Source organism: Lonchura striata, chromosome 2 (assembly GCF_046129695.1).
Source record: "Lonchura striata isolate bLonStr1 chromosome 2, bLonStr1.mat, whole genome shotgun sequence".
NCBI classification, from domain to species: Eukaryota; Metazoa; Chordata; class Aves; order Passeriformes; family Estrildidae; genus Lonchura; species Lonchura striata.
In genome coordinates this window covers 29,795,396-29,821,571 of record NC_134604.1, presented here as the reverse complement: position 1 = coordinate 29,821,571, position 26,176 = coordinate 29,795,396, and the positions used below count along the sequence as shown (strand labels likewise).

General features: G+C 49.9%; 3 protein-coding genes and 1 non-coding gene across 5 annotated transcripts; 1 reads left to right on the top strand and 3 right to left on the bottom strand.

Annotated features, from left to right (window-relative positions):
- Positions 1 to 96: 96 nt before the first annotated feature.
- On the top strand, positions 97 to 6,678 carry PHB2 (prohibitin 2). The gene is made up of 9 exons (XM_077781259.1): positions 97 to 275; positions 356 to 440; positions 511 to 590; positions 978 to 1,162; positions 3,268 to 3,397; positions 3,838 to 3,941; positions 4,362 to 4,439; positions 4,982 to 5,292; positions 6,110 to 6,678. Exons 1-8 carry the CDS (start codon positions 149 to 151, stop codon positions 5,060 to 5,062), a joined length of 870 nt encoding a protein of 289 aa, XP_077637385.1. The 5' UTR covers positions 97 to 148; the 3' UTR covers positions 5,063 to 5,292; positions 6,110 to 6,678.
- A 3,599-nt stretch (positions 6,679 to 10,277) lies between these two features.
- PTPN6 (protein tyrosine phosphatase non-receptor type 6) lies at positions 10,278 to 24,276 on the bottom strand. Of its 2 annotated transcripts, XM_021549113.2 has the most exons (16): positions 23,971 to 24,276; positions 23,695 to 23,796; positions 18,640 to 18,762; positions 18,139 to 18,333; positions 15,845 to 16,064; positions 14,965 to 15,081; positions 14,690 to 14,806; positions 14,213 to 14,309; positions 13,740 to 13,819; positions 13,500 to 13,649; positions 13,261 to 13,392; positions 12,825 to 12,979; positions 12,461 to 12,528; positions 11,940 to 12,091; positions 11,106 to 11,203; positions 10,278 to 10,998 (listed from the first exon to the last, which is right to left on the bottom strand). In XM_021549113.2, exons 2-16 carry the CDS (start codon positions 23,706 to 23,708, stop codon positions 10,890 to 10,892), a joined length of 1,827 nt encoding a protein of 608 aa, XP_021404788.1. In that variant the 5' UTR covers positions 23,709 to 23,796; positions 23,971 to 24,276; the 3' UTR covers positions 10,278 to 10,889. The 2 variants fall into 2 exon arrangements, with proteins under 2 accessions (XP_021404788.1, XP_021404790.1); XM_021549115.3 differs by lacking the exons at positions 23,695 to 23,796; positions 23,971 to 24,276 and adding an exon at positions 19,020 to 19,687.
- Positions 24,277 to 25,016: 740 nt separating this feature from the next.
- On the bottom strand, positions 25,017 to 25,826 carry C2H12orf57 (chromosome 2 C12orf57 homolog). The gene is made up of 3 exons (XM_021549128.2): positions 25,698 to 25,826; positions 25,415 to 25,591; positions 25,017 to 25,334 (listed from the first exon to the last, which is right to left on the bottom strand). The coding sequence occupies exons 1-3, from the start codon at positions 25,753 to 25,755 to the stop codon at positions 25,186 to 25,188; spliced, it is 384 nt and encodes a 127-aa protein (XP_021404803.1). The 5' UTR covers positions 25,756 to 25,826; the 3' UTR covers positions 25,017 to 25,185.
- A 44-nt stretch (positions 25,827 to 25,870) lies between these two features.
- LOC116184361 (U7 small nuclear RNA) lies at positions 25,871 to 25,931 on the bottom strand. The gene has a single exon (XR_004149130.1). It is a non-coding gene; the product is annotated as a U7 small nuclear RNA (small nuclear RNA).
- Positions 25,932 to 26,176: the final 245 nt, after the last annotated feature.

The following is a 26,176-nucleotide window of genomic DNA, read 5'->3' as shown; positions in this document are numbered from 1 at the left end:
GAGCGCCTCGGCCGCCGCGCCGGAAGGCGAGTGCTGGGGGCGGGAAGGGGCAGCGTGGGGAGCTCCCGGCGCCGCGGTTTCCCGCCGGAGCGGCACGGCGGTCGCTCCTTCCGGTGTCCTTCCCGGCGGGGGCGGCGGCGGGGCGGCCATGGCGCAGAACCTGAAGGACCTGGCGGGGCGGCTGCCGACCGGGCCCCGCGGCGTCGGCACCGCGCTCAAGCTGCTGCTGGGCGCCGGCGCCCTGGCCTACGGCGTGCGAGAGTCCGTCTTCATTGGTGAGTGGGGTCCCCCCCAGCCCCTCGGAGCCTTCGCGGCCGCTGTCCACGCTGACCAAAGCCTCGCTCTCTCCCCGCAGTGGAGGGCGGCCAGCGCGCCATTTTCTTCAACCGCATCGGCGGCGTGCAGCAGGACACCATCCTGGCCGAGGGGCTGCACTTCAGGTAGGGCCCGGCCCCCCCGGCCCCCCGGCCCGGCGGGGCCCTCGCCCCTAACGCGGCTCCGCTCCCGCAGGATCCCCTGGTTCCAGTACCCCATCATCTACGACATCCGAGCGCGGCCGCGGAAAATCTCCTCCCCCACTGGTTCCAAAGGTGAGACGGAGGGGCCACGGGGTGGGGAGCACAGGACAGGAGCTCCGCCATAGTGGAGGCGCTTTTCAGACAATTACGGAATGTTAAGGGCTTGGAATAGACCTTAAAAATCGTTCAGTCACAATTTCCTGCCGTGGATAGTGACGCCTTTCACCAGCCCAGGCTGCTCAAAGCCCCATCCCACCTGGTCACGAGCACCTCCAGGGCTGAGGCATCCGCAGCTTCCCTGGACAGCTTGTGTCACCCCGCCCTCACCGTAAAGGATTTCTTCCCAATTCCCAGCCCAAGTGTCCCTCTCCCAGTCGGTGCTGCCTGCTCCTTGTCCCGTTGCTGCCGGGGAGGGGCTGTGCAGCCGCCCCGCGGCCCTGAGCGCTGCTGTCCCCGCAGACCTGCAGATGGTGAACATCTCGCTGCGGGTGCTGACGCGGCCCAACGCGGCCGAGCTGCCCAGCATGTACCAGCGCCTGGGGCTGGACTACGAGGAGCGTGTGCTGCCCTCCATCGTCAACGAGGTGCTCAAGAGCGTCGTGGCCAAGTTCAACGCCTCGCAGCTCATCACACAGAGGGCCCAGGTGAGCCCTGCCGCGGCAGCCTTGACGGGGGAGCCATGTGGCAGGTGCAGGAAGAGTGGCTGTGTTCAGCTGGGGGTACTGCATCCACGTGGGAAGCGTGTCCCACGTACAGCTTGATTCCAGTGCAGGTACAAATGCTGTGTCAGCAGCTTTAGAGGAGGGAAGTGGGTCTGTTGGTGCACAGAGTGCAAAACTGCACCAGAATGTAACACTAAGGGTGAGCTGGTTTGCTTCACGGTCCACAGGTGTCTGTGGAACTGGCTTTAAAAATACAGACCTTGGAATGACTGTCAGAGCAAATGAAACGGTTTTGAACAATTTGAGAAACAGTGGGAATGAGCAGTTAACAGAGCACTAACCTGTCAGTGGTGGATGCTTCAGAAGAGTCATGTATAACTTCTGTTTGCAGTCACAGAGTGGGCCAGGCTGGAAGGACCACAGTGGGTCATCTGCTCCAGCCTCCCAGCTCAAGCCAGGTCATCCCAGAGCACATGGCACAGGGTTCCATTCAGATGGTTCTTGAATGTCTGTAGTGAGGGAGACTCCACAAGCTCTTTGGGCTGCCTGTTACAGTGCCCTGTCACCTGCACAGTAAGAAGTTATTCCTCCTATCCAGGTGGAGCTTCCTGTGTTCTGGTTTCTGCCCATTGCCTCTTGTCCTGTTGTTTGACATCTCTGAGAAGAGCCTGGCTCAGTTGTCTTGGCACCCTCTCTGCAGGCAATGATTAGAAAAAGCTTAGAGTGGGAGAGTGTCCTCTGGGGGAGTGTTGCAAAATATTAGAATTACCTAGCTTAAAAATGCCTGTTTGTGGAAGCTTGTATTGTAATAGTTTGATTGCCAGGGATTCTGAGAGCTCTCATCCCCTACAGCAGCTGGCGCAGAGAGGAGGTGCTGGTCTTGTTGTAAAAGGTTTTAGAGGATGTCCTGCAGGACCAGGAGGGTGTTGAAGAGGAAAAGCTGTTGGATGAAATACAAAGCATCTTTCAGCTATCAGAGACTGTATCTCTGATCTGTGTCAAAAGAACCAAAGAGTGAAGCTGGGTGTCCTGGTTTTGTTATAAGAAGTGACCTGTATCCCCCTGGTGAGGGGCTTCAGCTTTTTGTGCTCATCCACATGGAGTGCACTGGAGGGATTTGTTAGTCTTCATGTAGAAAGAGAGTGTGTGGAGAGGATGAGACAGCAAAGAATATCTGTGTGAGGGTTTCAGCTGTGCTGGAAGCAAAGGCTGTTAAGCATCTGTGATCTCAGATAAGAATCATTGTTTAATCTCAGAAATTTTGGAACAAACTGAATTGCATTTATCTTGTCATGTATCCATCTAGTGCTTGTTATTCTAAAGTGATATGGTATTGAACGGATTGATAGAAAAAAATTAAGTGACTTAATGTAGTTGTGCACTGACAGTTCACACAGGAAAGTTTTCTGTCACTATTTAGAGTTCTGCTCAGAAACAGCTGCACTAAAAGTAAAAGCAAATGGTCAATTGGCCAAGCATGTGATATTGTAGCAATAGTTTCTGTTTAAGTCAATATTTGGTGCAGGACTTGTCAGGCTGCCTGAAAGAGGTGCTGGGAAGTAAGTGTAGAATAAATCAAAGTATCAAACAGCAACACCCACCCAAAGCAGCCGAAAAAAGTGGAGTTGCTACACTAGACAAGTAGCTACTGTAATTAAGAGATCTGATATAGGTTAAAAAAACTATGTGGTCATTTCTTTTTTTGTGTTGGAGTACAGTTATGAAAGCACAGCCTGCAAACAGTGGCAAATCCAGGTGGATAAAGAAATGCTTATTGCCAGAACTGTGGGAGCTATGGAACTGGATGTGAAAGCAAAAGACACTTTCAAGGTTTTTTACTTTCACAGTGTTACTTGCGTAGAACAGTTTAGTAGTAACTGTAGATGAGCTGTAATAGAGTTTTGAAAATGCTTTTTTTGGCTGTAGACACGTTACTCAGGTGGTGTTGACGTCCATGGTTTGGAGTTTGGGTTGGGGAATATCTCTCCCAACACTGTGAAGAGCAGTTGTGCTTTGCTTTTGGAGTGCTCAGGAAGTGAGAAACACCCTGTGCTTGGTAGAACTCTATTGCTGTGTTTGTGTTTCAGGTGTCTTTGCTCATTAGGCGAGAACTGACAGAGAGAGCCAAGGATTTCAGCCTCATCCTGGATGATGTGGCTATCACAGAGCTCAGTTTCAGTCGTGAATACACAGCTGCTGTGGAGGCTAAGCAAGTGGGTGAGTTCCATTGGTGCCTTTCCATGGAGTTATTAAGCAGTGAAGTGGAATTTGGGCTAGTGTGTCATGGCAGTGCCACTGTATGAGTACAGGCAGAGGGTTACAAATCTCTAAGCCTCCTTAGTAACAGGGTTTATTTTGCAAGTGTTACCAGAAAGCCGTAGCTAATGGGCTAGACCATCAGAGGGACTGAGTTCCCAAAACTAAGGTTCCTCTTCAGACTGGGACGCTGTCACTCACTGTGGGGGTTACGTGTGGAGGGTCTGGGTGCTGTGGGTTTTACTCAAGAAAAGATAAAGTGCTCTCAGATTTGTTTTGTACTTGGATGTGGTCCTGGAATGTTACCAGTTCTTTGGGAAGCAGAGCCCCTGGGCCTCAGCTCTCAGGTTTTGATGGAAGACACAGCGTGGCTCCAGTGCCTGTGTCTCTTCTCCCTTCAGCCCAGCAGGAGGCACAGCGCGCCCAGTTCTTGGTGGAGAAGGCCAAGCAGGAGCAGAAGCAGAAGATAGTCCAGGCTGAGGGGGAAGCAACAGCTGCCAAGATGATATCCTGCTTTGGGAGATTTAGTGGGATGTGGCTTGTGAGCTTGAGAGTCCTGAGAATCTGTCACACTGGTCTCATGCTTAGGGGACTGTGATCGGATGATGGCTTCAAGTAGGTCACTGTCCTTTTTCCCCCCTTCTGCAGTCGGCTGGAGTGAGGTTTGTCTGAGGTTACAGAGCAGAGGAGGCTGTGGGCCTGCACTCCTTGTTGTAAAGTTTGACTTTTATTGGCTGTGTGTGACCGTAATCCATAATGTTCTTCGTCTGGGCAGGTGAAAACATGCCTGCCCAAAGGCCCATGCTACTGGGATAGAGATTGCTTTTTACCCACTAAGATGTTCTTTAATATGGCTTAGGAGGAATTCCTTGAGGGTAAGCAGCTTCTCTTTGCGGAATTTTCTTTAACTTTTGTTCCCTTGTACCTTGGGGAAGCTCTCAGCAGGAATCCAGGCTACATCAAGCTACGTAAGATCCGAGCTGCTCAAAACATCTCAAAAACGGTGAGCATTTGGGCACAGAATTCCCTTTGCCCTTCTGCAGTCCTTGTGTCCCCCCAGCCCAGTGGCCACATGATGAATTTAAGGCGAATGTGATCTGCCCTGTCCTGATCTTTGTTCCTGCCCAGCCCTTCTCTGCTCAAGTAGAGCTTAAGACTTAGCAAGGATCTGCAGTTAGATATGGGGCTCAGAGTTCATGCCCTCCATATGACAAGGCCAGATCCACATCAGATTCCATCACCCACCCTCAGCTGCAGCCACCAAAAGCTTCTGGTTACCCGCAGCTGAGAAAGGGGGACAGATAAATGTGGGATCAAAGGTCTTTGTGACAGAGACACAGAGTGAGCACTTCTTTTAGAAAGTCTGATGGCTCTGGGATGGGAAGTCAGGAAGTAGGGAGTTGTTTTGGGGAATTGTATTGATTTAAATGAGGTCTTAAATGAAACAAGAGTGCTGTATCTGAATGGGGAGATAGGTTCCTATGCTGTTCCTCCATGTGCATTTTTAGTCCTTGATGCCATGTCTGTATTATATTTCTGTTTCAGATTGCTGCCTCACAAAACCGTGTGTATCTCACAGCAGATAACTTGGTACTGAACCTGCAGGATGAGGGCTTCACCAGGTAAAGGGGCTGGGTGCCTGGGTTTGTCTGCACCATACCTTGGAAGCTGCTCCCCTTTCTGGAGCTCTCAGGATCTTTTTCTGAGGGGAGCCTGATGCCAGGGGATACAGCCAAGTAGGAAGCAGGCTCCTTTGGGAATGGGGATTTTTGTTAAATCTCATCAATTTACTCTTTTTACTTTTTTCTTTTTTTCCCACCTTCCACCCCTTGCTGCATCTGCTGACACAGAGGAAGGTAAGGCACTGTACATTTTGATCCTTTTGTTAGTACTGGAACCAGATGTTGCTGTTTCCTGGTGCCTGAGATGTTTCTGGCCTGGGCCATTTTGGCCCCAGCAAGTTTATTCCAGTCTCTACCTCAGTCCCCATTTGTGATGTGAAACTTGAAGGTTTCCTTGCAGGGAACCACAGAAACATATACATGGAGTGTGTAGTAGTTGGAACTCCGTGTGTGCCTCATAAGGAACCTTGCATGGGAAAGGCAGAAGTAACTGTGGAGCCTTCTCTGAGACATCACATGTACAGGGCATCCTGTGGTTATGGCAAACAGGGCTATAAGGAGGCAGGCAAAAGATCTTGGGAATTTGTAGTGGTTTGGGCTGATGATGTCTAAGGAAGACACTTTTGGTATTCTCCAAAAGCTTTCCAGTTCATGCAAGAACACCCCATTTCCTGTTTTCAGAGCTGTCAGGAGTTTGGTGGCTTTGCCTAAGCTGTCCAGTGTTTACTGAAAAAGGCAGTGCCAGCTGAGCTAACAGGATGCAGCTAAAAGCTTAGATTTCTCAGAACTGAGAAGGGAAACCAGAGTTGGTTTCTTTTCTCTGGGATCTTTGATTATAACATCCTTCTTCCTCACCACGGACCTGATTCTGTCATACTTGTTCTAGAAGATTTAAGGATCTTTGGGAGAAAATCCACCTGCCTAAAAGAAAGGGCTTGAAAGTCCAGATCCTTTGGGTGTGACACCCGATACCTCAGAATCCATACTGAGGAGCTGGTACAGCTTTGCTTGTACTTTCTGGGCTGATGACTGCCTTCTGTCTCCCTTTCAGTGACAGTCTCCTACTCAAAGGGAAGAAATGAAAGAAGCTGAACATTTCTAGAACCAGCGTCGCTGACCAGCAGAAGATAAGAGTGAGGATCTTTGAACTCCCTCCACTAGTATTGTTTGTCCTCACTATGAAGTTTTTAATCCAGTAGCCAGATTTTGTCCCCATGCCCCTGCTCCATCTGTGGTGATTCAGTTGCAGGAATGAGCTGTGCCTCTAGGCAGCTGTAATTCCTTCCTCATCCCACCAGTTAAATTTGGAGAGGGGGTGAAGGGGCTTACTGGTATTAACCCACGTGGATATTTGCCTCTAATCTTCATTAATATTTAGATTTATGTAGGATATCAAATTATTTTTTGGCCAAGTGAGGGAGTTCTTCTGCCATCAGCACCAGGCTTTTTTTCTAGTAAATTTTGTTTCTCTTTCACTCTTGATCCCAAGAGAACCTGGGACTGAATTCAGGACAATGCCATTCATTGGGTGCCTATCACTGCTGGAATATCTTACTTGTGTCACTGCTCAGTGATGCTTTCAGATATTTGTAAAAATTAAAAAAAAAAAAAAAAAAAAAAGCAACCCAACCAAATTTTTATTGTGTCTAAGTGTGCTTAGTGCATGGAAAAAAAAAATTGTTATTTTATGTAGTGGGAGGGGGAACAGAGATTTTATTTGGTTGAAATTAGAATGAGGATGATGAAAGGAAAGGAACAAAAGAAAGAAATACACTTGTGGTCACTGGCAGATCACCACAGTGTAGGGAGAGAAGAAAGATGTTTGGATACTCATACAGCTGTGGGGGTGACCAGGGCTGGTTCCTTAGCTGCCTATAAGGGCTGCAGATGAGGGTAAGTTACCTGCTTTTCCAGGTCACAGAAGCATCTCTATGTTGTGTCCTGGCCTCCATTGTTACACCTCAGGCTTTTTCCCCTCTCTGCTTTCCTGGCTGAAAAGAGGAGGAGTCCTCCACTGACTAAACTCTCCTTTGCTTGTGTTTAAACCACAAGATCTTGTGTTCTGTAGGGGTAGCTTCTTTGCTGTTTCTCTGAGCTGCCCTATACTAAGATTTAGAACTTTGAGGTTATCACAGCATCACAGAATGTCCTGAGTTGGAAGGAGCTCACAAGGATCAAGTCCAGGGCAACCTAGAAGTTAAACTTCAGGTAAGAGAATTGTCTAAACACATCTTGAACAGAGACAGACTCAGGGTCATGACTGCTCTCCTGGGGAGCTTGTCCAGTCTGTAAATTATTCTTTTTTCTGATATCCAACCTGAACTTCCACCTGTGCAGCTTTAAGCCATTTCCTGTGTCCTGTTGCTGAACACCAAAGAAAAGATACCAGCACCACCCTTCTGCCGCCCCTGATGAGGAGGTGTTAGGTCAGCCCTTGGTCTTCTCCACACTGAACTAACTTTGTATCCTCAGCTCCTCCTAAGTTACACATTTCCTTGTTGTCTTCGTTGCCTTCCTTTGGATACAGTATAATAGTTTTGTATCCTTGTATTGTAGAGCATAAAGCTGCACACAGTAATGGTGAGGCTGGACCTGAGTGCAGTGGGGCCCTCGCTTCTCTGGCCAGTTAACTATTCTGTGCCTAGCGAACCCCAGCATAACACACCTGGCAGAGCCTGCCATCACTCAAAATGCCCAGAGCCTTTTCTGCAGGGCTGCATCCCAGTCTCATCCTTCAGTCTATATTCACACCCAGGATTACAGCACTCCGGGTGCAGAATCTGGCATTTGTTCTTGTTCAGTTTTATGTGGATGAAATCATGTACACATCTGGCTGTATGCTGAACGCTGTCCAGAGGGATATGATGACACTATCAAAAGCTTTGCCAAAATAACAAAGAAAAAAACATATCTCCCTTCACTTTGACTACTAGGTGGGTAGCCTTGTTGTGAAAGCTTATTAATTGGTAAGGCATTACTTTCCCTTCAAGAACTTGTGCACTTTGATCAACGACTGCATTGTCTTGCAAGTCTTTTTCTTTATAGCTTCCAGACTAATTTTCTCCACAGTTTTACCAGGCACCAGAGTGAGACTGATTGACCTGTAATTACCAAGATCTTCCTTCTTGCCAGTCTTGAAAATTGGGAAAACATTTGCCAGCCTCCATGTCAACTTATACGGATTCCCAAGGCTGTTGATTAATAAGTGAAAGGGGTCTCACAGTTACATTGGCCAGCTCTTCAATACCCTGGGAGGAATCCCACTGGGCCCCATAGACCTATGTGCATTCAGTTGCAGCAGCAAATCCCATACAATTTCCAAGTCAGCCAGGAACTCATCGTTTCCCCAGGCATGGCCATCCAGCCCAGGGCTCCAGACACCCCCCATCACCAGTGTCAAAGAAGCAAAGGCAGCATTAAATGTCTCTGCTTCATCACTGTTCAGTGATGAGGTGACCCACCTCATGCAGTGACACACCTTTAGTCTTCCTTCTGCTCTTAACATACTTAAAAATGCTTGTTGTTACCCACCATAGTACCAGCCAGCTTCAACCCAAGCTTGGGCTTTTTTTCCCTAGAGTGGAAAGGAACATGTCTGTCCCCCTGCATAATCTGTCCTTCACACTTTCTGCAAAATTGCAGAAGGAGATCCTTGCTCAGCCAAGCCAGCCTTCAGCTCACTAGCTAGACTTCTGACACCTTGTAATTGCCTGCTCCTGTGCTCTTGAAAAGAGCCCCCTTAAAAAGTGAGTAGCTTTTAAGTACCCCACTACCCTCTAAAGCAGATTCCCAGGGGACCTTACTGCTTCCCTGCAGCCTAGAGTCTGCTCTCCCCAGGACCGGGGAAGTAGCTTTACTTACAGTTTTTCTCCTATCACTAGGATTTTAAACTCATCCATTTCATGATCATGATGGTCAAGACAGCCACCCCTGAGACCACGTCTATTTACAACCAACCATCTCTTTTTACAAACAACTCCAACTTGAGCCCTCCAGAGAAGAAGAGAGGCCTTTAGGGACTTCTTCCTCTGGTGAAGCAGAGCACAAGATGTTTAAAGGAACAGATATAATCTATGGATTCCTGGTTTAAAGCTTACTGGTAATCAGAGCTATAACTAATACCTATACATTTTGACTTGCAGCATCAAGGAAGCACAAATTCTTTGAACCAGCTTTGAAAATACATTCTCAAATAGTCACCCCAAAGTATTTGTGTGTAACAGATCCTATGTAAAGAAGAGTAGACTGCTTATGATAGTGCTGTATTTCTTGATGTGCAATCAGAAAAGTTCTTGTTTAGTCTAATTTTTTTGTAAACTGGACATTATGGACACATTAGGCTCAAGGACTTGAACACAAATAAGGTTGTTAGTAACCTGAGCTTGTTCCAGAAGATGTCTTCTTTTTCAAGCTTCAGGTAGAGTTTAAGCTAACCCTTGGTATGCCTTGATTTAGGCTGTGGCAACTTTTTAAGAAGGAAGACAACTGGGTCCTAGCCTTAGAAGCTACCCCAGGGGTCTGAGGCAAAGGTAGGTGTTTCCTTAGGCTAGGACTTTAGCCCTTCTCCATTCCTTAAAAGAGGGTATCTGGCATAGTGAAACAGTACGTGTCCCTCCACCCATTTTTGCTTCTGCCCCTTTCCTGTTTCTTCCTCTAGTGGCAATGGAATAGCAAAACCAGCTGGGAAATGGACACACAGGCCTGTGGGCTCACAGGCTAAGGGAAGCTGAAGTCCTGCACATGGAAGGAGGGTCTGCTCACAAAGTGACTTCTGTCTTCCAAGTGCTTCCAACCAGCTTTCTTGCCATATCAAATGACAGCAAGCAGCGTTCCTTCCTCCCAGTGCATTGTGTATAAATCATGATGGGAAGGGAGCTCTGGAGACCTTTGGTCCAGGCTGCTGCTGGAAGTGGCAGTGTTACCAGCACAAGGTCAGAGCAGCTGTGGCTTTATCTGTTAACACATTAAAAAAAACACAAGTAAAATTTAGGTGCAAAAGCTGTGTCAGTTTGCCACACCTGACTTTCAGTGCTCAGATTTCCGTGCTGACCAACACTTGAGCCTCACAGTAAGGGGCCACCATAATTAGTTACAGCTTCTGTTCAGAAGCCTGAAGGCAACAGGAAATCAGGAAAACTAAGCTGGAGCCATTCTTGTAAGTCTTTGCAGGTCTGCAGGTGAAATCAGGAGTACAGCTAACACTCTGAGACTAAAACCTCTTGGGACCTGGTAGTCAAACACAAGTTTATTTACAACAAAGAAAAATGGCCATCACATCAAATTTTGATATATTTACAGCATCCAGGTGAAGGATGAGATAGCAAAAGCATAAGGGCAGAAGGTTGGTATTAAGAAAAGAGGAAGTCTCCTGTTGAATTGCAGAGGAGCTGAGCTGAAACAGGCCAAAATCTCCATACTTGAAAAGCTGAGGCTTCAGGGAACACAAACAGATAAACTCTTAACTCACGGCAGTGGGCAGAGATGTAGCTCCTGGGATGACCTTCCCTGAGAATCCACTGAAGCTGACACAGCAAAGGTGAGTTTGGGCCCTGGTGCTCAGGGAGCAATGGAAGGAGGGGTGTGACCTTTTCCTGCTAATGGATGATGAGGGGCAGTGAGACTTTGCTCGCCTGCACAGGCAAGGGACCATGGGGTCGGTCAGCTGAGCTGGAAAGCGCTCTGGTTCACAGCACTGAAAGCTGTACAGGAGAGAAGGGGAAGGCTTCGTTCCAGTCCAAGAGCAAGGAATGCGAGACAGGCCGGCTGGGATGTGAGCTCCAGTCCTGCAGCCCAGGTTCAAATGCCCCATGGTTCAAACCTGCCATGTAGGATTATTTTTTCTTTAGCGAGCCTTTCAGCTTCTTCTCTGAGGAGCGTTGTTTCCGCACCTTCTCGTCCTTTTTCCCCAAGTTCTCATACACTGTTGACTCCTCTTTCTGCCTGTAAGACCAGGGAAAAAGTGAGGAAGTGAAAAAAGCCAGCCAAGCCAGCAGGCAGACTTGCTAGGGGCAGGCAGAGCTGGGTCTCTGCCGCAGGTGAGCTCTTACTTGGAGGGTTTTCGTGAAACCTTGGGGTGCGCATTCCTCGCTGCAGGGGGGTAGGCGATGTTCCCATACTCACACTCATTTGGCTTGCCTTTCTGAGACTGCAGGAGAGGAAAAACAGGCTTAGAAGAGTGTGGTCTGGGAGATACGTTTGAGGCACCATGGAAGAGTTCTGGCTGTTAAGCCCCACTCTGTGCCAGGATCTCAGTGGAAGCTGGTGGATTGCTGAAATGCCTGGGCTCAGCACACTGCCACTGCCAGAGGTGAGCAGCAGGTACAAATACAGCCTTCTACAGGAGGCAACAGGGAGACAGCAAATCTCTGGAGGCACTAGAATGCCTAAAAGTCTCAAATTTCTGCTAAAGAATATTAAAAAAGCAGGAATAAAGAATATTAAAACAGCATGCTGCCAGAAGCTACAAGGAAAGAGAAAAGACACCACTTATCAAATAGCAGGAAAAGATGATGCAGCTGCAAAACTGGAATGTGAAAGACAAAGAGGAAGGAAAGGCAAGGAAAGTCTTTGCTTGTCCTAAATGAAGTTTGTAACAAAACAGCACTTGGTGATGTTATTCAGAACATAGTTGGGGTAACTTCATTAAAATGTAACTGCTGTCTAGCAGTTCAGAAGGGATTGGTACTTGAACTGCTAATGAACTTTTCCCCTGAATTTAAAAGTCTTAGAAGCAAGAAACAGGGACACAGAGCTTGCTGCAACATTGTAGTCTATATAGATGCAAGTGTAAACTTAAAGCTTCTGAAACAGAGCACTTGGGTTCAGAGCCAGCAGCATGCAGGGCTTGGGCTCACAGGGCAGTAGTGCCCCTTTTCTCTCACCTGGATAACTTCCAGCTTTTTCTTGGTTGCCTCTATAAACTGGCAGATGGCCATGTAGATGAACTTGTACTGGGCCTCTGTCTGCACCATCCCAGATCGCTGGGCCCTCACCATCTGGATGGTCTTCTGGATGTCAATGTCGCAGTCCAGCCCTAGCAAGGAGCACCATAAAAGCTTATGGACATATTCACTGCCCTCTCGCCCAGTTCTCTACCAAAAGAAGCCACAGTGGAAGACAGTCAAGAAGTTTCCACCTCCTTCTATACTTTTTGTTCCTGTATGGACCTCCTCTCTCCCCTCTGCTCAGTATCTTTGAAGTCTGGCCTTGGAGGAAAAGCCAAAGCTCAGGGAAGGCTGAAGCCATAAGAAGCAGATATGGTACAGAGATCCAGCAGAACAACTTTCTTAGGGCTATGGCAGGATCTTCTCCCACTGACACCGGGATAGTTTTCATCCCTCTCCAGCTGAAATTAAAAGACAAAGCCCTGCTGGGTAGTCCAGTTAATTTTGAGTCCTCTTACCCTTGGTGGAGATTGTTTCCACTATCATATCAATGACGATGATAGTCCCAGTGCGGCCAATCCCAGCACTGCAAGGAGAGGACAAGCAGAGGTCAGAGCAAGACAGCTGAAACAAAACACAGCTGCTTCTGGGGGAAGCATGTGGCTCTTGTAGCAGCTATTCAGCAATGCCACAAAAGAGTCATGGGTTCGAAAGGTAGAGAGTTTGGTGTGGGGGTACCGAAGAAGAAAAAAGCAAATATGGGAGTGGCATATGCTTCACTCACGAGTCCTGGGGTACAGCTGGAAGCAGCAGGACAGACTTCCTGCATCTCACCCTAGATAAGCAATGGAGGATGGTTCAAACTCCAGCCTCTGTACCAACCTGCAGTGTACCAGAATAGGCCCTGCGTTGGGGATACTCTCTTGCTTCTGGTTTATCTGGTCGAGGAAGCTGAGGACTCCTCCTGGCTCACTGGGTACACCATGGTCAGGCCAGCTCAGGTACTGGTATTGCCAGATCTCACGCACAGCATTGCCCTGAGAAGAGCAAAGCACCCCACTGGTAAAATTGCAACCCAGTCCTGTCCCTGGCTTCTGTCTCAGGGAGAGATGAGTCTGAAGCCAGAGAGAATCTCTGTTTCCTGCACACTTCTTGGTGATTTCACCAGTGTGATTCCAGCCCAAACCAGGAGGGAACAGCAGCCCTAAGCATGCTAAAACACCAGCATCATCACAGCAGCCAGCAGTTGCCAGGTTTAGGTGTATGGTGGCTGTTAGACCCAGGGGTTGGATGGCAGCTATTGGTCAGACACACTCACGTTATCCTTCGGGCATATGCAGAGGTGCCGGAGTTTGTACTCCAGTGCATCGTGCTCCCCAGTGTTCTGCACAAGGTAGGGACCGTACTCCTTCGTGCTGCCCAGCTCTGGCCAGTAAGGCACACATTTGTTCTGTGTGGGCAGAGAGGGCAGGGTGAGGATGGGCAGAAGGCAGGAGAGAGAGAAAAAGCAGAGCAAAGGTTGAAAGGGAAAGGATACACCTCCAACCTGCTACTTACCCGGCCTTTTTCCACCTCCCGTGTTGTCATCACAATAATGCGTGTGTTCTCCTGCCACACCATTTGCCACAAGTCATTGACTGTGGCATCCAGGCAGCCCTGGCTGGCGATGTAGGTCTTGGTGCACTCATCTGGGCTGATCAGGGTGTTCTGAGTGCAGACAGGGGAGAGTCAGGAGGGCTGCAGGAGCAGCACGCCTTTCCCTGCTTTGAACACACAGCCATCTTTCAAGAACCTCACCTTGACATAGTTGGCATTGATGTAGTCAGATCCAGGTATATTTGGGTCCCTTCCCTGGAGGATGACTCTGGAGTGATCAACTGGGGTGCAGTGAAAGAATGAACAGTGCAATGAGATATTCCATGCACAGCCACACAGAGCACCCTCACTGCCCTGTGCCACCTCAGTCATGATTCCCAGTGGTGCCCAATATCCTCAGCTCTCCCTCTCTGGTTCCAGACTAATCTCACTCCATCCTCCCATTTCTCTGCCTCTGTGATGGACCACAGAAGCTAATGAATCCCATGCAACCCTCCCTCCTTCCTTCAAAGACAGGGAAAGGCTGTGACCTCCCTCATCAGCTCTTAAATCCTCAGTGCCATACACCCTGTAACCTGCTCTGGAGGACAGAGTGGGCTGAAGCAGGGATGGCATGGACAGCTCTTCATTGCCTGTCTGTCTGGTTTTTTTTATAGTGGAGAAGCAAGACTCACAGGGCAATATGTTCTTGTATCGGTTCTTGCTCTTATTTTCAGGTCTCTGGCCCTCATGACGGTCAAACAGGTGCTTGGCTTCCTGTTTTTGCAGGCTCTGAGAGCAGAAGAAAGAGTAGTCACGGCAAGGTCACAATGTATGACAGGGGAGGTGGGCACTAGGAGGCACAGTGGTGGCTCTGATGACACATGGGCATGCTGTTAGGAGCAGAGAAGTGAAAACCAAACCTAGACTTGAGAAGTCTGAGGCTTGTGCCCTTACTGTCTTGGAGTAAAAAAGCACATTTCTACCTCACTGGGCTCACTTAAAGATGAGACTCATTCCCCAGGGAAACTGGTTCCAAACACACACTTCTTTCAGAAATAAATTGACAAGACACAAGAAATTTGTGTACAGGAAGAAACTGAGGATGGAGAATGAGGTGGTCCATACAGAATTCCCAAAAAGGCAAATAATGTCCTCCAGCAGTTTCTTACATCAAATTCCTCCCAGAATCCAGCCTTGGATGTCTCCTCAGACAGACTTGTCTTCTTGTTCAGTTCCTGCACTCTGTTCTCAATGTCAGCAGCATTCACCCTTGTAGCATAGTAGGGCTGGGGATGGGAAAACACAGGTGAGAGAGAGATGCTGCTGGAGAACAAATTATCCTCTGTGCACCATGGAAAAAAAGGAAAGGGACATAAAGCAGAAGCAAGCAGCAAATCAGTCCCTCGAAAGGGCCCCTAAAAAACAGGAAACCAGACTGACTTACCTGCTTCAGGTACACAAAGGAACCAGACATCTCCTCAATTCCAATCTTCTTGAAGTGCTCCACCAGATCTGTCAAGCTGTCAAACATCTCAGCACCTCCAACTGTGTAGCGTCCATTCTAAACAGAGGACGAATGTGTAATGTCTCACTCATAACATTCATAACAGAATCTTGGGATAGTTTGGGTTGGAAGGCATCATAAAGGGTAGCTAATTCCAAGCCCCCTGCCATAGGCAGGGACACCTTACACTAGACTGAGTTGCCCAGAGCCCTCTTCAGCCTCACCTCAAACACTTCCAGGAATGGGGCATCCACAGTTTCTCTGGGAAACCTGTGCCACTGCCTCCCCAACCTCACAGTAAAGTGTTTTTCCTATTATCCCATCTAAACCTGCCCTCTTTCAGTTTGAAGGCATTCCCCCTTGCTCTATAACTCTATGCTCTTATAAAAAGTCCCTCTCCAGCTTTCTCAGGAGCCTCCTTTATGTACTGGAAGGTGCTGTAAGATCTCTCCAGAGCTTTCTCCAGGCTGCACTGCCCCCACTCTCTCCACCTGTCCCATGAACAAAGCTGATGACACTCAGGAAAAAGGCAAAGCTGGGGTGCAGATCCATAGGCACCACCCTGCACCATATAGGAAAGCATTTGCTCTGCTGGGGAGGTCAGAGGAGTTTGCCCTGAGCACACGGAGTTCATGGCTCTGTGCTCTCAGTGGATCAAAGCCCATAGATGGTGTATTGCCCTCCAATCCCACTTAAGGCCAGTAGCATTCTCTCCTTGGAATCTCCTCATCCCACATGAAAGAAATAGGAGAAATTGTGACAGCCATTTCGGTAACATCCATCAGACCACTGCCTCTGCTCCTGCCTTCCCTCTGCTCACCTCACACATGATCTTGATGTGTGTGACTTTGAGCCGAGTTCCAGAGGCACCGGTTGCCCCAGCTGGAGCATCAGACCCGGGTTTAGGCTGGTCAGTGAGGACAGACAAGACAAAGTCCCCAGGTTTACTGAGGCTCTCCCGCACCAAGAAAGTCCAAGGGGTAGCTTTGGCCTGGAGCAGTGACTCAGCTGCAGGGCCTGACAGATGCCCATGGTACCACCTAAGAAAAAAACAAGAGAAGATCAGAAAAGAGGTGGAGATGCAGGAAGTGGATGCCCTTGAGCTGATGAGTGAACATCAGTGACCAACAGTGGGGAAGGGTGAGGGATGAAGAAAGGAAGGAGGAGACAGAGAAGAAGGAATGACAGAGGGAAGGAGGAGCAGGATTTTGGGAACAGCAGATGAGACAGAAGGTGAAGAGCGGGGCAGAAGAGGCAAGTGCAAAGGATGAGGCAGAGACAGAGGGACCTAGGGAGCAGAAGGCTGGTACCGGACAACACAGTGGCAAAGCACCGCTTTGTGACACACACATAGGCACAGGTAAATGATACTTTCTGCCTGGAACACCAGTTGGGAGAGGGTAGTCTGTGGGTTTCAGCACCTCACAGTATTATTGGGATTGTTGCCTTACTGCTGCAAGGGGCTCTGGAAACTCAAACACCAGGGAAACAAAAATAAGCCCCCGCTAAGTCAGAAACTCTCCCATCAGATTTAGCAGCACCCAGATGGTTGTAATGAGATCAGATCCATTAAAGAACCACTCCAGCAACTCCTCTTTCTGAAACTCAGTCACCTCTTCACTCAAAGGATAATTCCTACTCTCTGGGCACATCACACTGCAGCAATCACCCTGGCCATGGGAGTGAGCACCACAAGCTGATCCATGTGCACATTTCTGTCTTCAATAGAAACACTCAGCAGCTCCTCTCCTCCTAGCACAAAGTCAGGAGTGTCCCCATTTGACCAAGGCGCTCCCTGCCTCGGCATGGGGATGTGGGAATGGATTTACTTTCCATGGAGCAGCTAACAGGGAAGGCCTGGTGTGGTACTGGTGAACTTCACATTGTTAGGGGGCTATTTGTTCCAACAAACTGAGATGGAGTTCAGGAGGCTGCAGCCCAGTCACAGAGGCAGCTGGGACATTCGTTCATTCTCCCCTACATCTGGTCAGAGCAAGGGGCTGCTCCACATACAGCAAGAGGTTCACACAGTTATTGGTCCCAGCAAGTAATTTTGTTGACTCTCACTTCATGCACTGCAAGAAGCAGCTGGTGACTCTCACTGCACGTTTGTCACTAAGTTCTGAACCTCCTCTCAGAGAACTGTTCAGCCACCATGTGCTCAGCTGCCACCTTGGGATCGGTTGGCCGCTCCTGCCCATCAGAGAGGTCTCCCAGCCTCCCCTCCCCACAGGTAGGAGGGGGTTAATGGGTCCCATTCCTCCCTCCCCCAGCAAAGCCCAGCTCTTCAAAGCCACGTGATGGAAAATCACTTGGGGAGAGAGTGAGAGGAGCTTTCGTAAGAGCCTGAAGGGGGGGAGGGAAGTTTCCAACCGCAGGAGGAAGGGAGGAAACTGCAGGGCCACGATGCAATGGCCTTGACTGGAGAGGACAGCCAGCAGCAGAACTGCCCCTCTGCAGCCTGACCCCAGAGCAAGCTGGAGTGTACCCTGATGTTTCGGCCCTGGGCATCTCTGCTCCCTGCCTCCGGGTGCCCAAGGAGGACCTGAGCAAGAAGGACTTGTCCACCCCAGAGCAGGGCATGACAGCCCCCGCCAGCTGCATCAAAGGGCCTGAAAGCAAAAGGCAAGGGCAAAACCACCTGATTTGATTTAGGAACTTGGTGTCAGAGACACATGCAAAGTGGGCACAGGAAGGAGACTAATCAGGCCAGGAATAGCAGGGGAACATGGTCCTGCTCGCAGCTACGTGAGTCACCCAGGCCTAGAATAACCAAGGAGGTTTGGGGCAAATCTGAGGGCTTGCACACAGCGTGTCCCTCCACAGACCACTGTAGACCCACAGCGGACACCGCAACCTTTTCTTTCAGAAACAGTATATAAATAGCAAAGGCAACCGGAAACCAGAAGTAAAAATAGATCCCTCTTAGGTCTGCTGTGATGGATCAAGGTATGCACAGCTATTCCTGGGGATGCTGCCCCCATGGACACATAGGAGGTTAAGAAAGGCAGGAGGCACTTTTTACAGGATTTGCTCTGAGGATGCAGGCAGGACAGAAAGGAGGCCATGAAACATTTAATCACAAACACAGCAGCTGCCTTGCTGTCCCCGTACCTCTCTGTCGTGGGGTCAGAACAGTTGAGCGGGTATCGCAAGTCGATGATGGTTCCATCTTTGTCCTGCAGCGAGCCCTGTTGCTGTGTGTAGTACTCCACCAGTTCTGACAAGGTGGCAAACTTCTCCCCTCCATAAAGGTCATAGAAATCTCCAGTATTCTGGATGCGGATGTGGGTTACCTGATCACCAACCCTGTGGAATAAAGCCCAGGCCAGTCCAATGAGTTGGTTGGAAAAGGGGTAGAAAATTGTCCTGCACTACCTCCCACCATGGAACCAGCGCAAACCATCTCCGTGAATGGAGATGACTGGAAAGAGAAGCTCCTTGGACAACGTGAGGGAGGCTCTAGAAGATACTGGGAAGCTGAGGTAATTTCACAGTTTGAGGAGAACTCAAACGAAAAGAGATAGGATGAAGAAGATGCCACAGGACATGTAAGGATCTAGACAATCTGTGTATGTAACACTGCAAAGACAAGCTGGGGTCCAAGTTACTTACCGGACTGAAAGGGAAAAATCCCCCTGATTCCTCCGACTGGGTCTGGCCAGGAAGCTCCCATGGACACCTCGTCCCTTCAATAAGGCTTCAGCTTCCAGCCCACTCAGGTCACGGTGAAACCACCTACCAGAGAAAATAAAAGCAAGACCAAGTGAATAAAAAGAGCCAGACGCTATTGTGGAGATTTGTAGGGTGAAGAATGGTCCCCGGTCAGCATCCCTAGGTGAAATCCAGCAGCAGCATCCCTTCCTGCCTGATGCCTCCCCCAGCCTAGGGACAGTCCCCGTTAGAGATATGGTTTCCAGGGCCATCCCTGCCCTCATCCATCCTGTTTCTCTGGTCCCATTCCTTACACACACAGACCTCTCAGACCCTCTTACCTCACCATTGTGAAGGGAGAAAGAAGAGGCAGCCAAGTGGCTGCCACCAAAGCAACCCAAAAAACACAGAGGACAAATCAGTTTGCGCTGGAAAGGAAAGGGAAGTCGGAGGTCTGTGCCGGGGCACCCAATGCCAAACTGTTCCTGTGCCTCTTGGGAGCTGGCCATGTATCTCTCCTGGAGCTGAGTCAGTCCATGCAGACCCTCTCCATCCACCTTTTCCTGGACAGGTGCCTTGCTCTCTGGCCCGCTGTGCAGTGCTGCTGGCCACGAGCCCGTACACAGCGGGGCACGCACGGCTCCGGGAACAGGAAGCGCTCTGAGCCATCCACTCCGCAGCCCCAGGCTGCTTTGCATACACTTCTGCTTCTCCTTTTGCGTCTTTCCTCCCCATAGCCCCTATTATTTTTGGGTCTCTGCCTTTAGCACACAAGGGCTGACTCTTCTCATGCTTCTTAGATTCTGGCCATGTTCACAAAACTCAGTTCTGCTCGTCCCCTGTTCCCCTTTTCTTCCAAAAGGCCAATGAGCAACACAAATGGTCCCAAATTTCCCACATGCTCTGTACAGGCACAGAGGGGAATCCGTGTGAATCCAGAGCTGCAGGCTTCAAGGTCCAGGCCAGTGTTCTGAGCACAGCAGTGCCTGCCTGAAACCAGCCTGCCATGGGATGGGACTGACACAGGCAGCAGTAGCTCAGAAGGGATGGGAAGGCTGGGAGAGGGTGGTGCAGCTGCCCAGGAAGGCAGACAGAGACCAGGACAAACAGCTACTACCTAAAGAGAGTCCACACAGCACTGAGGGAGCTGAGCTGAGCACCTTGAAAATCCCAGCACTCCATACTGAGGCCAAAGCTGACAACCAGGTACAAAAAAAAAAGAAGGAAAATCATTCCAGTCACATAGCTACTTCCTGCTGTGGCCCACAACTGCCCTGCCCACAAGACTGGCTTCAAGGTCTGCAGGTCTGGTGAAAGAATGCGAGCTAAGCAGTGGCCTAAGAGTGCAATCCAGCTGGCAAAGGAGCCTGGCTTTTCCCTGGGGCCATCTCAGCTACCCTGTGTGGTGTGGGCAGCAGCAATAGCAACAGCAAGAGCCTTGCCCATTTCGAGCAGCAGCAGACTTCCCCACACACCACCAGACTGGGAAATCCTGCAAAAAGATGAACAGGCTGCTAGCTAAGACCTAGACAAAAACTCGTGGCCAAGACAGAAACCAGCAACAAAGGGAAGTACAGGAGAGAAGAGTGGGAAGCTAAACTTCATTGCTAGAAAGGCAACCCAAGCACCTACAACAGCTTCCTTAGAAATGCTTCTGGTTTCATGCACATGGTGAGCTGGGGTGTGGTGAGCTGCAGGCAGCCAGAGGTACTGACTTAGAACTGATATTAAAAACCAAGGACATTTTAAATGCATGAGACCAACTCAAGGGAATTTCTGCACAAAGTTGTAGAAGTTGCACCAGAAAAACAGCACCTAAGTCAGTCTAGCAGGAACAGGAAACAAGTGTTGTCTATAGCCAAGGGAGAAAAGGCCTGAACTTCCAGGGAGCAGTCCCAGAAATTAATTCCCAATATCAAAAGCATATTAGAGTATGCAGAATAAATACCAAGCCAAGGCAGTCAAAAACCAAAACTTAGGCACCCCTGCACCCTACACTGAAGGAGAAAATCTGTCTGAGGAACTGAACATTAGTTGGACAAAGAGGAACAGGGAAAGAAAAAGGTAGCAAAGAGCCCAGACCAGAATAACAAAGGGTGAGAGAGCATTTATCCCATGTAACTCAGTATCCTCCAGAAGGACAAGCCACAGGGTGCAGTGTAATCTCTTGATAGTATTTTTGTGGACAAAAATCCCATATTACATAATTTATAGGATGACTTTATGCTTCTGCTTGCTTTCATTTTAGGAAAGGAGTGGATGCATACAGCTGCCCTGGTGTGTTTGATCTGGGCCATCTAATTAAAAACTACCAGTAAGGAAAGGAAATGTCACCACAGAGAAGCCATCAGTCAGTATCTTCAAGGTTGTTCTCCCAAATGGCTGCAGCATGGAACAGCTGAGCCACTAAATATAATAAGACTATAACTGAGCCACTAAACCACTTTTTTTAATATAATTAAGAGGTCAAGAGATTTCAGCAAAGAGACTACTCTTACACTGTTTGGCTTTCAGTACAACACAGGTGTTAGAACCTCATCTTGTAAATCCCTTGGGGAAGCAGGCCACAGCTAGCACAGTAACAAAATTTAAAGCAGAAGATAAATGAAATAGCTAATTAAAAGACACACATCTGGATTCTACAAGAAAAAAAAGGCCCTGAGAAACTGGAAAGGATCCAGCATAATGCCACTAATGCAGTGAAGAGCCTGGAGCATAGCAGAGAGCAAGCTGGGTTTATTCAGCTTGAAGAAAAAATGTTTAAGGAGGGCTTTAACACTTCTCTGAGACTACCTAAAAGGGAACGTGGGGGTTTAGAGATGCTGAGTCAGGTTCTGTTTTGTGGGACACAACATAAAGACAAGAGGCAACAGGCATCACTTGCAGCAAGGGAAATTCTGCTTAGGTATCAGGAGAAACTGCACATGTGCTCCGCCCCAGGGGGGTTCAGCACTTGCCACAGGTCCCCAGAGCAGCTGAGGAACCTCCACCCTGGCCACTGTCAGCATTCAGGCCCTGAGCCACCTGAGCTAGTTTTGGAGCTGCAGGGCTGGGACTAGGCAATCCAGAGGTCAAAATGGTTGTCAAAGGAAGAGCAGAGAGAAAGACTGTGCACAGAGTTTCTTTTGCCCTCCTACTTCCTAAGCCTCTGTTAGCAGCTACTTGTAGTCAACTGTCAAATGCACAACAAATTTTGTGCCCTTTGGCAAAGAGCTCTATTGCTCAGTTACAGAAACACCCCCTCCTTTGACTTGCTTATAACCTGCTCCCTGCCTCTTTTTTAACACCTGGTTGCTGTAAAGAAAGAAAAATCTGGGCGATTCCTGTTTCTCACCCCCTGCTCCAAGCTGCTCATGGTAACAGACCCGAAACATCTGTATCCATCCTCAACTCTTTGCCAGGATGAAGACTCCAGGCCTACTAAGGGGTTTCTTTTTGTAGAGAACTATTCTATACCTCTGACCACCTTTGCTGTCCCTCTCAGAGATATTTCCAATTCTGGCATTTTGATTTGGAGGTAAGAGTGAAAGTGGGCACAGAGCTGTGGTGTCCAAAATGCTGGTGAATCATGGACAGTGATGATTTCTGATGTTCACTATAACCAAGCACTAAGCTAACAATTGCATGGAGTTCTATAATCAAGGAGAGGTTATCATTAGTTCACAGTCATTGTTGCATATGCAATTTTTCTATTATTTTTCTGTATGAACATTGTTTTACATAAGCCTTTTCATCTCCTGTTCTACTGCCCACTCAATCATTAGGTCTTTCTGAAATTATTCACAAGTCAACTCCCACCCTGTTATCCTCAATAACTTTCTATCATCATCCAATTTTCTCACCTCACCAAGCTGTATTCCCAGGCAACTTGGGAATATACTGAACAGCATGTATTTCAGATAAGACCCCTGTGATCTGACCAGTGATGACTTCCGTTTGCTATAAAAATGGGATATTAATTCCCACCTTCCATTTACTATTCTCTAATAAATCTTTACCCAGGAAAACCTTCACCTTCTTTTTTTAATGTTGTGATTTCAGCCTTATTTGAAGACTTTGATGAGAAAATCTTGTCAAATTCTTTAAATCCAAGCAAACTGTACTGGCCAGACCACAAGCTTGCTAAGTCCCTCAAAACCCTCCAGTTTTACAGGACCATATCTGCCTTTACAAAAGCAGATGCTGGTGTTTTCTTTATTATCATATTCATTGCTTTCCCCATTATACTGTGCATCCTTTGCTCAGATAATAACTTTATTGTTCCATGCTTCCCTCACATTTTGGGGGAGCTAATTTGGAGCCCTTTTTGAGAATGAGCATTGCATGTGTTATGGAGATGATTTCAGACAGGAGGTTTTGCTGTTCTGTACGGAAGTCTGCTGTAATTCAGGCATTAGTGCAGAGCACAGGCTGCCTGGGGACGGGCAGATGGACCATCTTCTTGTGACTTGCCAAAGCCACATGCTCTCCATCAGGCCTTGGGGCTCCAGCACAGTGCTAGACCACTGTGGTTACCCAAATTCTTACCAGAGAGCCATGCCAGTGCAAATCCCATTTCCTGACACCCTTCCACAGCAGCCTCCAGAGCAAGGTACCTGTTTGGACCGACTGTGAGGATTGTATGTCCTGCTTTTTGTTCCATAAAGGGCTAGATAGACTGCAGCAAATAAAAGAGTGACTAGTATTTTAAAGGCCAGGCAGTTGACATCTCTCTCTGCAAAACCATTCAGAGATGCTGCAGGGTGGCAGAGGAACTGCAGCAGACTGGGCATCACAAACCCTGTTTGCTCATTATCAAAGGGAGAAGGAGCAACAGGAAAAATGTAAAGCACAGCAAGCTCCAATCCTCTGGCTACCTCTACCAGAGGAGTCAGCCCTCTGGCTACCTCTAATAGACAGCTCCTATTAAAAACTGTGGGGTTTTCCCTTTTGTGTCTGATTCCTACTGCTGCTATTTTTATTTTTCTCACCAGCAACTCTTGTTTTCTTGCCCTAACTAGCATTCACAGCACTCACCCACGGGATGGCATCAGGGTCTTGTCTCTCAGATCCCCACTGATGGAGGACTGACAGGAGCTGGTGGAGGAAGTACCACAGCCCTCAACCAAGTGGGTCCCACTAAAGAAAATAAAGCAATATTGGAATTACCAAGAAAAGATCTTGAAAGGGACTTGGGGGAGAGATCAAAGACCTTGCTAGGGGAGAGGTGGCCTGGATGCTCATGGCGGTGAGTGCCGGGGCGCTGAGCAGCAGCCGGCGCTGCTTGCGGCTGCAGCACCTCCCGTGACTCACCTGAGCCCGGCGCGCACCGGCGAACCCCGAACTCCGCCCGCTCCCAGGCGGACTGATAGCTCCAGGTCAGGCAAACCTCAGGCCTCAAGCCGCGGGCTTAATTCTCACCATTTGCAAAGCACTTCCTGGACTGTAGTTAATGAATAATCAGAGGGGTGGGGGAAGGCCAAGGCCAAGCTCGGAGAGGTAGATGGAGACGGAAGGGACCGACTGCTCTTCCTGCCTCCCATCCACTGAGCTCACGCCCTCGCTGGCTGCATTCCTGCCCGGTTTGTAACCGGGAGCACAGAACGCAGCTCGCTCACACCTGGCTCCCTGCTCTCCCAGGCCTGGCTCCTTCACGCTCAGCCCTTTTCTCCCCCCTTCTGTCGCCAAATAACTCAATTCTTCCAATGGCAACAGGGACAAAGGGCAGGAGGCTACAAGCGGACATCCTTGGTGTCCCTCTGAACCACACTGGAAAGAAAATATTGCAAAGGAGCAAGGCTGCACCACTAGGTTGATCCCTCTGCAGTCCAAGAAAAAACGTGAGATAAAAATTGTATGTTGTTTATGTTGTTCTAATCCAGGCTGCAGCAAAATGGGGCAAGTCCAGTCCTCCTACGCTCGGACACTCCCTGCTGCAGCTCTCTGCTGCCTTTTGCACTAAGGATAATGTGCTGGATTGCACATTCAGCCACAAAACAAGGCAGCCACAGGCACTGGGGGCAGGAGTAAATTAGCACTGACCCTGCTGGGACAGGAGCCTCAATGGCATTTACAACACTTGCTGAACAGCACTAGATTGTGTTGAGGGACGCATTTCCCAGTATGCTTCAAACAGAAAGTCTGAAAATGCTTGCCCTTGTAAAGTGCTTAATACCTGTCACTCTGATATAGGATCCTCGGGCTTCACACTGAGGCTCTGCACAAACCTTTTTGCAAAAGATGGCACATACTGGGCCTTCCAAAACAGCGTTGCAAGTGTCATGCAGAGAGCACTGCTGTACCTGCCTCTGCAGCAGGGAGCAGCACTGCTGAGCTCACGGCCATTCATAGAACACGGGCACTTTCAACACACGTTTTATTCACGAGCAGACACACGAGCGGGGCACGAAACATCCCATTCCTTCCAGGATCGCGTCTCCCTTGTTCAAGTGCTCCGTTCCCAGCGCTGACAGGACCCGCACCTTGGAAGGAGGGCACCAGCCGGAGCACCGGGAGAACTCCGCGGGCTCAGGAGGCGGCAACTCCGCCAGTGCCGGCCCCGTGCGGCGGCAGCGTCATGGGCGGCAGGAACATGGCCTTGAGCTTGCCGGACATGCTGGCGATCTCCGGGTCCTGCGACTCGTAGGACTTGATCAGCCGGGCGAACTTCAGGACGCCTGCAAGGAAAGGGGGTGGGCGGGAGGCCCCGCTGCCCCGGCGGGCCCGGAGCATCCCGCCCGGCGGGGGAACAACCCACCTTCGCCGTCGCTGCTGAACCCGTAGGCCTTGATCACGTCCTGCTGGATCTGGGTGGCCACGGGCAGGAGGAACTGCAGCATCTTGCCCATGTCGTTGCAGGCGTTGTCCCGAGCCTCCTCCATGCGCTGCGCGTTCTCGGGCGCCCCGAACGCCTTGATCACCTCGGCCAGCACCGCTGCGAGACGCGAGCGCTCAGCCGCCCGCCGGCCCCCCGCGTCCAGCCGGGCGGCACGGGCGCCCCGCCGCCGGCCCGCCCGGGAGACGGAGCCTCCCGCACTCACCCTTCGCCTGCTCCGCGCTCAGCGCCGGCGGCACCGGGGGCTGCGCGGAGGCCGCCATGGGGCGCGGCGGGGCGGCCGCGGCTCCGGCGCCAGACCGAGCAGCGGCCCCGGCGCGGCGCGGCCCGAGCGCGGCTGCGCCTCCCCGCCCCGTTCTGCCATTGCACCGCGGTGGGAGCGGCTTCCCGCCAGCGCGGGAAACCTGCTGGACAAATTCTAAAAGAGCTGAAATCACTGCCCGCCTTCCGCCACGACCGAGGAGCCCCTCCCGGCCGACCCACCCCGAGGTGAGGGCGAGGTCCGCTTTTCCCTCCTGCGAGCCCCTCCGTGGGCCCCCGTCCGGGTGCCGTCCCCCCGCCCCGCTCCACGCCGATACCGACGGCTCCGCCGCCGCCGAACGGACCCGGCCGTGCCGCCCGGCCCGTATGCAAATTTATCGCTTCTCATTGGCCCGCGGTGCGCACGCCCCGCCCCTCCCCGCG